This window comes from Oncorhynchus masou, chromosome 10 (assembly GCF_036934945.1).
Source record: "Oncorhynchus masou masou isolate Uvic2021 chromosome 10, UVic_Omas_1.1, whole genome shotgun sequence".
Taxonomy (NCBI): Eukaryota; Metazoa; Chordata; class Actinopteri; order Salmoniformes; family Salmonidae; genus Oncorhynchus; species Oncorhynchus masou.
Window position 1 is genome coordinate 19,768,630 of NC_088221.1, and position 16,811 is coordinate 19,785,440.

General features: G+C 40.3%; 1 protein-coding gene across 4 annotated transcripts in view; it reads right to left on the reverse strand.

The window, feature by feature from the left end:
• LOC135547291 (PTB domain-containing engulfment adapter protein 1-like) overlaps positions 1–16,811 on the reverse strand; it is a 150,163-nt gene that overhangs the window by 15,584 nt on the left and 117,768 nt on the right. For all 4 annotated transcript variants that reach the window (XM_064976138.1, XM_064976137.1, XM_064976135.1 and 1 more), the window contains one exon: positions 11,712–11,793. In XM_064976138.1, the coding sequence (XP_064832210.1) occupies positions 11,712–11,739 (28 nt within the window). In that variant the 5' untranslated portion in view covers positions 11,740–11,793. The remainder of the gene's footprint in view (positions 1–11,711; positions 11,794–16,811) is intronic.

The window sequence follows — 16,811 nt, forward strand, 5'->3', positions numbered from 1 at the left end:
ATCATCACCTGAAGGTAATGAAGATACTGAGAATTTTGCCTCAACAGTCGATAATGGTTTTCTATTTATGTTGCACTGATCTCAAGGCCATTTTTGAATCATATTTAGACATTTTCAACGTATGGTTGTTTGTTGAAGCTACAAGAGTAAAGCCTTCCATTATCCCACAGGTTACTCATCATCATCCTTCCAGAGGAAGACTCAAAGGTCAGAGTGAGAAAAGCAAAACTTTGATTTTCTCAATCAAGAGAAAGCCCTCTAAAAACGCCTTGTAAGCTTAAACCTAATTAGCATACACTGTATAGGTACAGTGATTGCAGCACAATTGCTCCGATAAGGTTGTTCAATGCATGGAGCAGTAATTCACCACTGCATTCTATCGAGTCAAAACTGACAATGAGTTTGCAACCCCTTAGTCAAGTCCGTTTTGTCAGGGCTTCCCCAAAGTCGGTCCTGCCCCCCCCCCCCCCTTTTTTTTCTTTGACAGGGAAATTATTAATGAGCATCTCTCCTCTCTGGAAATGGTTTCCACTGTCTTAATGTCATTGTAACACTTACGAATGTCACCTAGCCTATGACATTTCCCTTAGCTTTAGATGTGAACCACTGCTTGCATGGCTGCTTTGCTCAGCTATTGCAGGGTTACCTTCCCAAACTTGGTCATGACCCCCGTTGCACATTTTGTATTTTGCCCTATTTAAATAATCAAAACTTCATGATGAAGTTATTTATTTGAATCAACTGTGTAGTGCTTGGACAAAAAGCAGTGGTTCACATCTAAAGCTAAGGGAAATGTCATAGGCTAGGTAACATTCATAAGTGTCACAATGACATTAAGGCAGTGCCCTTTGAGGGAACCATTTCCAGAGAGATGCTCATTAATAATTTCCCTGTCAAAGAAAAAGCAGCTTTTGAAAAGACAGTCGCTGTATAACGAATGAACCAAATGGTTTGTAGGGAATAGCTCTGTTGAAAAAGTATATATAATAATTTTATAGATGACCTCTGACATTTATCTACAGCTATACTTGTCATTTATGGGATGAATGGCATTCCAAATCAAATGAGACTTAACAGGCCCCAAACACATTTAGTACAATCACTCTTCCATCCCCATAAAAATGCGAGCATATAATAGTTGTCAATACTTTTTACAAGACACAGCTCCCTATATTACTTGTCCAGCTGCCTCAGTTGTCTGCTGGTCAGAGGAGTTAAGCTAGTCTGGTGGACTGCCCTGATGTCTTACTCCCAAACGCATTGATGATTACATACACATATATTTCCTGGCCAATCCAAACACTTATGATGCCTCTCTGAGGAAGTCAAACTGACATATTTTAATAAGTATAATGTGACCCTTGTTTCAAAGGAGGTCATTCTCTGAGCACCATGAACAATTTGGACATTATATTCATTATATGGAAAGCCCATTGTTACAAGGACTGAAGTCAATTCCAAGTCAGAAGTGGAATAGCACATGGAATCAGGATCAAAACTGCCCCACTCACAGTATCAACGCTGAATAAAACTAATGGTGGACTGATATCTACACAACATCAACATACACCAAAACGCCTATCTTTTGTTGTATACTTTCCAAGACTGTACAGTACATTCTATTTTATTACTGCTCTGCAAGTCTCCAACTCTCCTTGATCATCTTCCTCAAAAGAAAGCTGCATCCAACATCATCGCAAGACCACCCAGTCTCCGGGCGTCAGGAATAAACATAGGTGATACAAATGATCAAAACCCCTCATGGCAGCACTTGCTAGATATGATAAACTCAACAAAACACAGAAATAAAGCCCCCCCCCATGTTGTCACATCCAGATTGTCAACCAAACCTGTACCAGAATGATACTAGTATTACAATGACAAAAACATCAAATCGTTTGATAAGCATAATCATTTGGTCAGTTGAACACAGAGCTTCACAACGGGACACAACTGTGCAGCCAGACATGTACTATATGGTTCCTTTGTGATTCCAAACATCCTCTTGCTTTCATTTATCTCTAAATCACAGCAGTCTTGTCGTTCAATGTTCAGCGACTGGTAATTGGACGCACAAGCCCGGAAAGAAATTGACGAGAGAGATTTGTACCCAATTATTTCTCTGTCATCATCCGATACAAAAGTGTCTCTGTGCCACGGGCCCCTGGTGACTACAGGATAGCACGTTTCACTTGGAGACAAGTATATTTTTTACCTGTTGAGTTTACAGTTGCAAAGTCTTAGGAAATCTTTGCATGGTTGATAGAATCATCTACCCTGAAAATTGTTGCTGGTGGACCAAGAGATGTGTGTATCATTTCAATTTGCACCTCATTAGCTTAAAGGTTAAGCTTAGCATGACCGGGTTAGTTACATGCGGCTTATGCCGTTTAAAGGGATATCTGCATACTTCATCATTATTATTTGGGCATAGCAATTTCAAAGCTACCATTTGATTCTGGTAACGTCAAGGATGTAGGATTAAAAGAAAAATGCACATACCGTACTGTAACAAGTGTTGAAAACACATGCACTACTTTGATAATTAGGTGTCTTTCATACATACACATACTGCATTATACAATGAGTGGGAATTGCTTGTATTAACACCAGGCCTGGGTTCAAATACTACTTCAAATATGTTCACATACAGTGCCTTCGGAAAGTATTCAGTCCCCTTGACATTTCACACACTTCAATATATTCTAAATTAGATTTTTTTTAAACAACATATCAGCAATCTACACACAATACCCCATAATGATGAAGCAAGACAGTTTTAAAAAAAGGCACAAATCTGGGGAAGGGTAGCAAAACATATCTGCAACACAGCAATCTCTGCAGCACCAATCAGGCGTTTATGGTAGAGAGGCCACTCCTCAGTAAAAGGCACATGACAGCCTTTTGGAGTTTGCCAAAAGGCACCTAAAGACTCTCAGACCATGAGAAACAAGATTTTCTAGTCTGATGAAACCAAGATTGAACTCTTTGGCCTGAATGCCAGGGATCACGTCTGGAAGACCCTCCCTACGGTGAAGCTTGGTGGTGGCAGCATCATGCTGTGGGAATGTTGTTCAGCAGTGGGGACTGGGAGACTAGTCAGGATTGAGGCAAAGATGAATGGAGCAAAGTACAGAGAGATCCTTGACGAAAACCTGCTCCAGAGCGCTCAGGACCTCAGACTGGGGTGAAGGTTCACTTTCCAACAGGATAACAACCCGAGGCACACAGCCAAAACAACACATGAGTGGCTTCGGGAGAAGTCTCTGAATGTCCTTGAGTGTCCCAGCCAGAGCCCAGACTTGAACCCGATTGAACATCTGTAGTGGAGCAGGTTGAGCAGGTTGAGAGCTTCAAGTTCCTTGGTGTACACTTCAACAACAAACTAGAATGGTCCAAACACACCAAGACAGTAGTGAAGAGGGCACGACAAAGCCTATTCCCCCTCAGGAAACTAAAAAGATTTGGCATAGGTCCTGAGATCCTCAAAAGGTTCTACAGCTGCAACATCGAGAGCATCCTGACCGGTTGAATCACTGCCTGGTATGGCAATTGCTCGGCCTCCGACAATAAGGCACTTCAGAGGGTAGTGATGTACGGCCCAGTACATCACTGGGGCAAAGCTGCCTGCCATCCAGGACCTCTACACCAGGTGGTGTCAGAGGAAGGCCCTAAAAATTGTCAAAGACCCCAGCCACCCCAGTCATAGACTGTTCTTTCTACTACCGCATGGCAAGCAGTACCAGAGTGCCAAGTCTAGGACAAAAAGGCTTCTCAACAGTTTTTACCCCCAAGCCATAAGACTCCTGAACAGGTAACCAAATGGTTCCGGATCTATTTGTATTGTGTGCCTCCCCCAACCCCTCTTTTTACGCTGCTGCTTATTTTATCATATATGCATAATCACTTTAACTATACATTCATGTACATACTATCTCAATTGGGCCGACCAACCAGTGCTCCCGCACATTGGCTAACCGAGCTATCTGCATTGTGTACCACCCACCACCCACAACCCGTCTTTTACGCTGCTGCTACTCTCTGTTATCATATATGCATAGTCACTTTGACTATACATTCATGTACATACTACGTCAATTAGCCCGACCAACCAGTGCTCCCGCACATTGGCTAACCGAGCTATCTGCATTGTGTCCCACCACCCGCCAACCCCTCTTTTTACGCTACTACTACTCTCTGTTCATCATTAATGCATAGTCACTTTAACCATACCTACATGCACATACTACCTCAATAAGCCTGACTAACCGGTGTCCGTATATAGCCTTACTACTGTTATTTTCAAATGTCTTTTAACTGTTGTTTTATTTCTTTACTTACCCCCCCACACACACACACACACATGCACGCACACACACAAACCTTTTTTTCACCTGTTGTATTCAGCGCATGTGACAAATAAACTTTGATTTGATTTAACATCTCTGGAGAGACCTGGAAATAGATGTGCAATAACACTCCCCATCCAACCTGATAGATCTTTAGAGGATCTGCAGAGAAGAATGGAAGAAACTCCCCAAATACAGGTGTGCCAAGCTTGTAGCATCATACCCAAGAAGACTGGATGCTGTAATCGCTGCAAAAGGTGCATCAACAAAGTACTGAGTAAAGGGTCCGAATACTTATGTAAATGTGATATTTCAGTTTATTTTTAATACATTAGCAAAAATGTCTAAAAACCTGTTTTACTTTGTCGTTATGAGCTATGGTGTGTAGATTGATGAGAAGAAAAACAAAACACTTAATACATTTTAGAATAAGGCTGTAATGTAACAAAATGTGGAAAACGTCAAGGGGTCTGAATACTTTCCAAATGCACTATAAATTCGAAGTAAGTATTCAGGTATTTTAATGTATTTGGAAATAAACTTGGAGAGCACATTGCATTTGAAAATACTCAAATACACGGATTCAAATACACTCCCCTGCATTTAACCCAGATATTTGAAAATATAGCTGCGAGCAGCAATGAATGGGGTTCACAGGATGACAGAAAGGACACAAGATCAGTTGGATAACAAAGCAAGCACTATTGTGTAGGAACTATCTTTCATTAGGTGCAATTCTTCATAAGAAAATTGAAATATTTTTGCATATTCTAGCCTTTTTGCATCATCTTCAAATGCGTCAACGTTGTTTTCTCAAACTCTTTAGGGACTATTGTGAGAGCAAAAGACCAAATTTGGGGTGAATCTGACTATTGGTCCATGAGAAGATTTGATATGATTATTTTAAACGTTAGGTTTACATAGTCAAAAACGTAAACTGTTAATAGCTCCTTACATTTAAAAATATTAATGCCAAACTTAACATGGTTCATCATGGTAATGTCCTTGATGACCCTAAATGTTTCAAGTTATGGAGTCAATTTACAAAGGATTTAAATGGACACGAAAAATCAGATTTCCTGATTTATCAATAACTCAGCACTCTCTTAACCAATCCCTTAGCTTTTCTCAAACGAAGTAATGAGATGTACCATGGGCCTACATACCGAATTGGTGTTATTTGGACTTATGGTTCATGAAAAAATGTTTTTCAAAAATGTCCAAGATTGGTTCTTATTGGTCCTTGAGGTAAATGTGTTATTGAGGAAAGACACCTAGATACTTACAAGTATCTAGGTCAAACCGGGCGGTGGATATGAGGGTTTGAAACAGCTTATAACAGCATCACCTATAGGCCATTGTTGCACAATTATCAGAATTTACATAAGTATTCACACCCCTGAGTCAATACATGTTAGAATCACTTTGGCAGTGATTACAGCTGTGAGTCTTTCTGGGTAAATCTCAAAAAACTATGCACACCTGGATTATTCTGTACTATGCTGTACAGGCTTCCTTCTTTTCCTTCTGTCATTTAGGTTAGTATTGTGGAGTAACTACAATGTTGATTCATCCTCAGTTTTCTCCAATCACAGCCATTAACCTCTGTAACTGTTTTAAAGTCACCATTGATCTAATGGTGAAATCCCTGAGCGGTTTCCTTCTTCTCCAGCAACTGAGTTAGGAAGGACGCTTCAAACTTTGTAGTGACTGGGTGTATTTAATAACTTCACCACGCTCAAAGGGATATTCCCCGAGTGTTGCAACGGTCTAAGGCACTGCATCTCAGTGCTAGAGACATCACTACAGACCCTGGTTTGATTCCAGGCTGTATCACAACCGGCCATGACTGGGAGTCCCATAGGGCGCCACATAATTGGCCCAGCGTTGTCCGGGTTAGGGTTTGGCCAGGGTAGGCTGTCATTGTAAATAGGAATGTGTTCTTAACTGACTTGCCTACTTGAATAAGGGTTCAATAAATGCAAATAAAATATTGTATGTCTGCTTTTTAAAAAACACTATTACTACACACAGAGTGAGTCCATAGAGACTTACCCCAAAACACTCACTGCCAAAGGTGTTTCTACAAGGTATTGACTCAGGGGTGTGAGTACTCTCAAAGTTAATGGATGTGAACTGTGAGCTGCAAACTGTGAAACAATCTTTAGTATTACTATCCATAAACATGACAGAAAGCAATTGCAAATGTTCCCATGTCTTATCTGTCCTATTTGAGAGATATAATTCAAACTGAAATGAGCTATTTAGCATTACCCATATCAATTAGTCTAGCTTTAAGATATGCTGTATTATATGTGGTAGACAGTTTATTGTTATGACATTACTTTACATTACGTGAGCCGCCACATGGCAATGCCAACCCTGACATGCATAGGTACGTGGTGCCAAACTAGATTAGAACATCTACTGCTTTCTCCGTCAGGCAGGAGACTGCTTCCTGCTGCAGATGAGGAACCCAGAATTGTGTGAGTGTTTGTCTCAAAAAGCATCCGCTTCAATCAGTTTATTCCAGTTCAGAATAAAAAATATTACTTGTAACAGCAACAGTTCCAACCTAGACTTCATTTTTCATAGGAATCTGTACTGTTTCTTATGGTTGCACTATCAGTAGCTAGTTTGTTTGCTTTGGCTAACGTTAGCTATTAGCTCTGTAACATTGCAAAGCCGGGGAATTGTTTGAAAGAAACTCACATCTACTACTATGAGAGATAGTACAGTCGTGGCCAAACGTTTTGAGAATGACACAAATATAAATTTTCACAAAGTTTGCTGCGTCAGTGTCTTTAGATATTTTTTCAGATGTTACTATGGATACTGAAGTATAATTACAAGATTTTCATACGTTTCAAAGGCGTTTATTGACAATTACATGAAGTTGGTTGCAAAGAATCTATATTTGCATTGTTGAACCTTCTTTTTCAAGTCCTCTGCAATCCGCACTGGCATGCTGTCAATTAACTTCTGGGCCACATCCTGACTGATGGCAGTACATTCTTACATAATCAATACTTGGAGTTTGTCAGAATTTGTGGGGTTTTCTTTGTATACCCACCTCTTGAGGATTGACCACAAGTTCTCAACATGATTAAGGTCTGGGGGCTTTCCTGGCCATGGACCCAAAATATCAATGTTTTGTTCCCCGAGCCACTTAGTTATCACTTTTGCCTTATAGCAAGGTGCGCCATCATGCTGGAAAAGGCGCTGTTCATCACTAAACTGTTCCTGGATGGTTGGGAGAAGTTGCTCTCGGAGGATGTGTTGGTACCATTCATTATTCACGTTTGTGTTCTTAGGCAAAATTGTGAGTGAGCCCACTCCCTTGGCTGAGAAGCAACCCCACACATGGTCTCAGGATGCTTTACTGTTGGCATGACACAGGAATGATAGTAGTGCTTACCTTGTCTTCTCCGGACAAGCTTTTTTCCGGATGCCCCAAACAATCGGAAAGGGGATTCAGAGGAAATTACTTTACCTCAGTCCTCAGCAGTCCAATCCCTGTACCTTTTGCAGAATATCAGTCTGTCCCTGATGTTTTTCCTGGAGAGAAGTGGCTACATTGCTGCCCTTCTTGACACCAGGTCATCCTCCAAAAGTCTTCGCCTCACTGTGAGTGCAGATGCACTCACACCTGCCTGCTGCCATTCCTGAGCAAGCTCTGTACTGGTGGTGCCCCAATCCCGCAGCTGAATGAACTTTAGGAGACGGTCCTGGCGCTTGCTGGACTTTCTTGGGAGCCCTGAAAACTTCTTCACAACAATTGAACCGCTCGCCTTGAAGTTCTTGATGATCCGATAAATGGTTGATTTAGGTGCAATCTTACTGGCAGCAATATCCTTGCCTGTGAAGCCCTTTTTGTGCAAAGCAATGATGACGGTGTTTTTCTTGCAGGTAACCATGATTGACAGAGGAAGAACAATGATTCCAAGCACCACCCTCCTTGAAGCTTCCAGTCTGTTATTCGAACTCAATCAGCATGACAGAGTGATCTCCAGCCTTGTCCTCGTCAACACTCACACCTGTGTTAATGAGAGAATAACTGACATGATGTCAGCTGGTCCTTTTGTGGCGGGGCTGAAATGTAGTGAAATGTAGTGTTTTCTTTTGGATTCAGTTCATTTGCATGGCAAAGAGGGACTTTGCAATTAATCTGATCACTCTTCATAACATTCTGGAGTATATGCAAATTGCCATCATACAAACTGAGGCAGCAGACTTTGTGAAAATTAATATTTGTATCAGTCTCAAAACTTCTGGCCACGACTGTACTCTCTTATTTCGGCTTATCATCACCTGTTACAAAATGACAACAATGCCTTGCTTGTTGACTTACTTTTCCACTTTCAAAGCACTGAAGCATTCTGCCCTGTTCAGTACGTGTCGTTTTATTAATTTGTTCGTTTTGAGAGAATCATTACTAAGCACTTCCCCACACAAAACACATTACGGGGACTCCTCGTTATTTCTCAAAGTTTGTATGAAAGAGACAAAAAGGCATCACTTGTGTTTGCATTTCATGATGATTGAGCTCAGTCAGAACTTGTGGCTAGCATGAGTCCATTTCATGATGATTGAGCTCAGTCAGAACTTGTGGCTAGCATGAGTCCATTTCATGATGATTGAGTTCAGTCAGAACTTGTGGCTAGCATGAGTCCATTTCATGATGATTGAGCTCAGTCAGAACTTGTGGCTAGCATGAGTCCATTTCATGATGATTGAGCTCAGTTAGAACTTGTGGCTAGCATGAGTCCATTTCATGATGATTGAGCTCAGTCAGAACTTGTGGCTAGCATGAGTCCATTTCATGATGATTGAGCTCAGTCAGAACTTGTGGCTCGCATGAGTCCATTTCATGATGATTGAGCTCAGTTAGAACTTGTGGCTAGCATGAGTCCATTTCATGATGATTGAGCTCAGTCAGAACTTGTGGCTAGCATGAGTCCATTTCATGATGATTGAGCTGTCAGAACTTGTGGCTAGCATGAGTCCATTTCATGATGATTGAGCTCAGTCAGAACTTGTGGCTAGCATGAGTTCATTTCATGATCATTGAGCTCAGTCAGAACTTGTGGCTAGCATGAGTCCATTTCATGATGATTGAGCTCAGTCAGAACTTGTGGCTCGCATGAGTCCATTTCATGACAGAGGCGAGTGATGGCGAGTGGGAAAAACAAGTCAGTGGCTTGAACGATATCGCTGCAGCGTGTGGGTCACGGAGTGATCTTCAAGAAAACTGCAGAAAAAAAGATCTGGTAAACAGCGAAGCACATGGACATCTATATCTACCTCTCCCACTTGCGCAGCTGGCAAACTGAGCAGAGACCGCTGATAAACAGAGAGTAGTGACTGGGTGTTTTTAATAACTTCACCACGCTCAAAGGGATATTCCCCAAGTGCACTGAACCGAGAGCGCAGTTCTATTCAATAATTATACATTTCCGTCGCAACCCACCATTAACAAGTCCGTGACCCACTTTGGGTCGTGACCCATACTTTAAGAAACGCTGGTTTAATCTATTTTGAATTCAGGCTAACACAAACAAATGTGGAATAAGCTGAGGGGTATGGATACTTTCTGAAGGCACATTATTTTTAAATACAATTTGTACATTTGATCTAATCAAGATATATCAGTGTTTTATTTTCCATGTATTATTTTGTTTTAAAAATGTTATATTTTTTCTTCCACTTTGACATTACAGCATTTTGTGTATGTGTATCCTTGACAAAAAATGACAATTAAATCCACTTTGATCCCACTTTGTAAAATACGGAAGAAATCAAGGGGGTTGAAAACTTTAAGGCACTGTATGAAAAGAGGCAGTAATCTAATTGGAATTCATCAATGCCTTATAGGAACAGCAAGACAACGTCAGACAAAAATTATGCTCAGTATGTAGCCAGACAGACCAAACAAATAACTTGCATATTAAGGTGAATGAGGAACAGTAATTTACTTAGTTTTCTTTCTTTTTATAACCACATTTTGTCATCACTTCAAATGAATAAATATAGGATGAAGGAACATAGAAAATATTTTTTTTTTCTTCTAACTACTAATTATAACAAAGTGATTGACACAGGTCTGCAGCAACTTTGCTCATAGGACACGAGAAATATAGATCCAATAATGCTAATTCCCAAATGCAATTGTGAAGGGATGAAAGTCCCAGTGTTTAAAGAGTACAATGAAGAATCTGCGCTCAAACATTCTATCTCAACAGGAGGCTTTTAATAACCACCACAAATGCATGCGTGCTGAGAGTGCAATATCGACTCAACATATTGATGAATAGCTAGCGATGAATCTGCACAGTCATGCACTGTAATGAGACCTGGAAAATAAAATTACAATCTGGATAAGAAACTTTAGAGCAACTAGATCTGTCATCCTCTTTTGTGTTTCCTTACCAAGCCCTATTCTTAAATCAGTTATGAGCAAAGCTCTGGTAATTCATGTTTGTCTCCAAAAGCCCTGTGTTCTGTGTCGGTCTGGTGTAAAATATTGGTTGTGTTCGGGGAGGGTTGGGAGGGACCTTTGTCCTTCGCTTAAAAGGCTTTAATGCCCTCTTTATGCCAGATGGCTGGATGCGCCTCTGAAGTTCTCTACAATCACACAGAACTGGACTGTGTGCAAGTATGTATGGAAGCATTTGTGGGCAGATCAGTGCGGGAGATGGGGAATGGTAAGCGGGGCCACAGTGTCTAATTCACTGACTACTTTCTGTGACAGCTATGAAGCAATAACTTCTCTGTTATGCGCAATCTTTCAATATACTTCCTAAACGTGCCCTCTAGAGTCTGAGTTAAAAATATGACAAAGTATCAACTTAGATTCATGAGAAAGTAAAACCTATGAAAAAACGGTAGCAGCGTTAGCAGAGCACCTTAGCACCAAGCTGTATTTTAATATCGTCCATGAATGGGAAATCTAATCTGAACCAGGAGTGGAGATCTGCCTAACCTGATAAGTCTTTATCTCCTCATTGGGTGCCTGACAGGGCTGAGGTAAATTTTAAAACTGAAATATCATAACACTCAGGGCCACTTGGGCCCAAAAATTGTCTAGCAGGGTCTTTGGACATTTCCGGGTCTGTTGATTCATGCGAGTGGAGGGAGTTGGAGTGGTAGGACAGATGGCAAATACGTAAAGCTGTTGTCGCGATACCGCAGTGGTTGCCTCAGACATTTTCAGTACGACAGTGCACATGTAGATTACGTAGAAGGCTCCAGGTATAAGAACAAGTAGCTCACCGAACATGCACAATCATCATATGAGCGACAGCGTGGAGAAACTGGGCTTTACAGATGGGGAACAGACCAAAAATCTGTCTGAGTGCTTACCTTTTTTCCTGTTAAAGGCCCTGTTCATACTGGAAACCCTTGCGTCTTTGTGATCCCTTCTGTCTGTTTGCCAATACTCCACCTCAGGAGGGAAAAAACAGAGTTTTAGAATCGTTTAAAACCTCAGGCCTTTAACAAACAAAACCTGGAAAATGTGACTAAACAACTGGCCAGATGTCAGCCTCTGCTTTAGGAAACCCACCCTCTGACAGAAAGCTAATGTTTAGTCAGTCAGAATATACGCCAAAGAAAACCTAAACCGACCAGCAAAACACGTTGTATTTACCTTTGGGTTAAAGTGATTTACCATCTGAGTATGGGAGGTGGCCATTTTCTTTTTATGGCTAGACTTGTTAGTAGGAGAATTTGTCAATGTCAATTTAGCACACTAAACATGACAAAGATGTAAAGAACTCTACCACTGCTGGTCGATTTCGTAGTAACAGTGAATATTGCTTGAGACCATTTTCTGGACTGTTTAAAATTTCTCTCAGCCACAATATGTTGCATTACAGTCTAATCTTCCTGAGAGAATGGCGATATATGCTTGTCGATGGCTGCCTGAATAAAACCAAAGTAGATGCATTACTGTGGCAAAACATCAGTTCTGATATCAGAAAAGTCTGTTTTAACCTTCACATAAAGCGGAGTTATATGCTGTCATATTCTCTGCTGGATATACATGTATGGACAGTGAATAAGCATGGCACACTTTGGTTATCTACATGTTATTTCTGACCATTCACTGATAATCCCAACCAAGTGACACCTTTTAATGCCAAAGGTGCATGGCAAGAAGGAAGGAAACCTTTTTGTTTGGTTGCAACCTTGCAACCTTGCAACCTTGCAATCTCTCCCCCCCAAAAACTCCAACATAGTGTATGAATGAAGATGTTGTGAGAAACATCAGGTGAGCAACCAACACATTATGCACGCAATAAGGCATTATTAACAGCACATAGGCTATCAACTGTTTTTGGTTTAAATTATAAAACCAACTCTCATACAGATAGCCAAATAAGTAAGTTCTGCCTCAGAATATGTTGACAGTTGCTGTTTTTTTTTTAATCTCTTTCCTTATATATAGTGATTAAGTTCCTTCTAAGCCAATTTATCATTTGCTTTAAAGTGTTTTCAGAAAAAGGTTGAAACTCATTTCTAATTCCTCTTAATTGTCCTTAAATGTTTTCTCCTTCAAAACCTCTCACTCTGATAAAACTTAAATAGAATGAAGTACTGATTAATCTCCTTATTCATTAGGTAGGCTATATGTGATTCAAACATATTCTGATAAACCATGAGAATCACGAGATGAGGAAGCATTGAGTTGATCATAAAGGTAGGTTATTGATCATTTCTGGTGTATCTTCCAAAGGCCAATTTCCTAATTCTCCGCTAGGGAAACAAATGGAATACCTCAGATGAGTTCCAAGGATACAAATGACTTTATTGTCAAGACATACGAGCCATTGCCAATCAAACAATATAATTGAAATGTCCACTTGAATGAAAAGTCCACTTGAAAAGAATTAAGGCTCCTGTCTTTGTTATGTATCCTTTCGTTACAACGGAAGGATGAGACCTTCCTTTCTAGATGGAAAATGTCACATCGGGCTACAGTACTCTTTCAATGGTGAATTGTATGCATAGCAAATGAGGATGACACAGACCATTGTGTGTAACGCATCACACTGAAGAGTTCATGGGAGGCATATACTTTAGTAACCTTAATCAGATGCTCAACAGAGATTGCATAGGATGAGTAAGTGTACTGTATAGGCCCTGAAGGTGATGTATTTTATTTGACACTGCAGCAGGCCAAGAACAAGTGCAATACCACCTTCTGTGACACTAGCAGATATAATATGTAGCATATACTGTACATACCAATGCTTACAATAGTCTAGCTAAAGACAGTAGTTCCAGGCATTTCTCTTTTCATAAGTAGAGACAAACTGACAAACTCTAACTTCAGAAAGGACATTTTTATTCGCTGACATATGCAGAGGAGCATTGCAACATTCAGGATATAATGACTCTTACATGCGGGGGAGAAAATCACATGTCTAGCTCTGTGAATAGGTCTATGATTTCAGAGCTACTTTTTAAAGAGTGGTGTGGTGCTAAATACACTGGAGCTCAAGCAACGCAGGAGTCCGAAGAGAGAGGACAAACATGCTATTTGACAGCCAGACCTGAGAGACTGAGCTGTTGTACAATAATAAAATGTGCTAATAGTGATAGAAATCAGAGAGCAGTAATGTTTCCTTACTCCATGCAGAGAGCAGTCTCAAAGTTAACGGATGTGAACTGTGAGCTGGAAACTGTGACAAACTCTTTAGTATTACTAATCCATAAACATGACAGAAAACAATTGCAAGTGTTCCCATGTCTTATCTGTCCTATTTGAGAGATATAATTCACAAACTGAAATGAGCTATTAACATTACCCATATCAATTAGTCTAGCTTTAAGATACAGTTTATTATATGTGGTTGACAGTTTATTGTTATGACATCACGTGAGTCGCCACATGGAAATGCCAGCACTGACTGACTGTTGTGTAACACCTTCAGCATGCCACTGAGAACCTTGATTCCTCCCCATTATGAAAGGAAATATAGTTTTTAATTTAAAACAGAACTATACCACCAACACCTCTTTTCTTTCTGCAATTACATAGCAACAAGCTCCCAATAATAACTATGTAGCTAAGGATACTAGGATAATGTCAAATGGATGTCAAATAGACAAAAAGATGATGCGATTAGACATGCAATTATTACGATTTATTTTTCACAGAGACAACTTTATTTTACAAAAGGTCTAAAACCACATTGTGATGTTGGGAGATGTCTTCTTTCTATGTATAAAGGTCCTTCAAGGGGCAAAGTTCAACTGAAAATGAGCTATAGAGTGTCGATTGGGATTTTTTTCAAACCAGTATGCCAAAACAGAATAGCTTTGCTGCTTAAAAAGACAGCTTGTGTTTTTTATTATTTTTTATGGCCAAATATTGTACCTGCCTCAGAGCAATGCAGAGTCAAATGAACATGGACAGCAGCCATGTCCCCAACTGAGGGGAGACAGGCAAACTTTTCTGCACATCTCAACACGTTAGACAAACAACAGGCTTGGCACCAAGTCACTTATTTATATCATCCCGAGCATGATGAAAATGGTACCAAAACTGATTTTTAGTCTAATTTAAGAGTGGTAGATTAGAACAGCCCATTCAAATCTCTGGAGTTTGAGAAAACATCAGTTTTTCAAATTTACTTAAAAAGGTCCAATGCAGCCATTTTTATTTTCATTTCAAATAATTAAATAATTTCTGAGTAACAATTAAGTACCTTACTGTGATTGTTTTAAATAAAAATGGTCAAAATTAAACAAAAAATAGCTTCTAGGCAAAGATACATTTCTCAAGCCAGAATTTTGCTAAGACTGATTGGCAGTGTTCTGAGTGGGGAGGGGAATGTCACCTGGAAGGCCAAAACTCCATCCCACCAAAACAGGCTATAATTTCAGGCGGTCATTTCAAACTGCTCTTACACTAAAGGGCATTATCAACATTTCCACAATTTCACAGTATTAGTCCAACCTCAGTGTGGCGATATATATAAAACACAGGCAAATCATGTTTTGACTGCACTGGGCCTTTAAATAGCCTACGACGATCAACACCTGGACAACCATATGTATCATTCACTGGAGCGTGTGGATTGATTACTCTGTAGACCAATACTCAAGGAGAAGTCTTCCCTAAGTGCTGTCCCTGTACCTTCTCTCTCCTGATCATGATCTTAACCAATAGAACTTTAGACCCATAGACCACAGCTATAATAACAACTTCCACCTCGACCTACTTCTGCAGGAAGTCATTTCTTTCAGGGATTAACCTTAAACCAACTCATGGCCAGGGGCACATCAGTATAATACCATAACTAATCAAATTAAACCTAAAGTATCCCTCCACGATAAATAAATAAAAATGTGCACTGAACTGAGCATGCATAAAGCTATATTCAACTTCAAGTGAATTGATTAAGAACTGGGCTACACTTCACAGTGTATTCAAACACACACTTACAGCATGGTGTGAGCCCTAATTTCCGTTTTCCCAAAACTCTCCCAAGTCACACTGCAGTATTATGTCATTAAAGGTAAGAACTACATCAAAATAATGTGCCATGGATAGCTGGAGTTAGTGGCTGTATCTGTCTATTCAAGTGCCAATATCCTTTTCTCCCCCTTTCCTTGTTGGCTGTCTGTTCATGCCAATATGTTGCGGATTACTGCCTATAATGCCTACTACTACTACTACTACACCATTCCATTTTGAATACGTCAGGACTAAGATACACATACACAACCCAATTCAAAGCAATAACTTTTCTTCCAAAAGAATGACTGCAAAATAGAATTATCCAGAGGCACAATTAAGTGCTAGCCTATATCTAACAGCAACCACTAAGGGAATATAGGGGAGCAGACTGCTATACCCTCTAACAGTGGATGTTTTCTTACTATAGTGTTAGATTGTGTATGCCTGGCTGTGATGTCACTCCTTATGATTGACAGAAGCTGTGTTTGCTCTTTTTAATGGCTTCCTGGGCTGGTGATTCACCCTGTCTTGGGAGAACCGTATCCCCAGTCTTAGCACAGAGTCTCAAACTTCTCCACTGCTATTTACCATCTGCAGTGGAACTGTGTGAGCATCGAGGTCAGGCATGTTTGAGCCCACGGTTGCGGTAATACACAACCGCCTGGAGAATCAGGCAGTCCGAGTAATGCTTATTCTCACAGGCCGTTGCTCAGGTTTCAAATTCCCTGAGAGCATGCTTGTAACATAGCCTATAGCCGAGAGTGTTAAGAGTGAGAAGGAATGGATTGCACCCGAGGAACGCCAAAGACCATAGTTTACAGTACGCTCACATGGCTGAAAGCATCTGAAGAACCACTGATCCTCGGAGCACTTACAGTCGTGAATAAACACCATCAGGTCTGATTATCAAAGTAAATGGAACATAAATAATGCCATTTGACACTTTAGGGGCATGGTTAAACAGCTTCCAATCAGCGTACAACACACAGTAA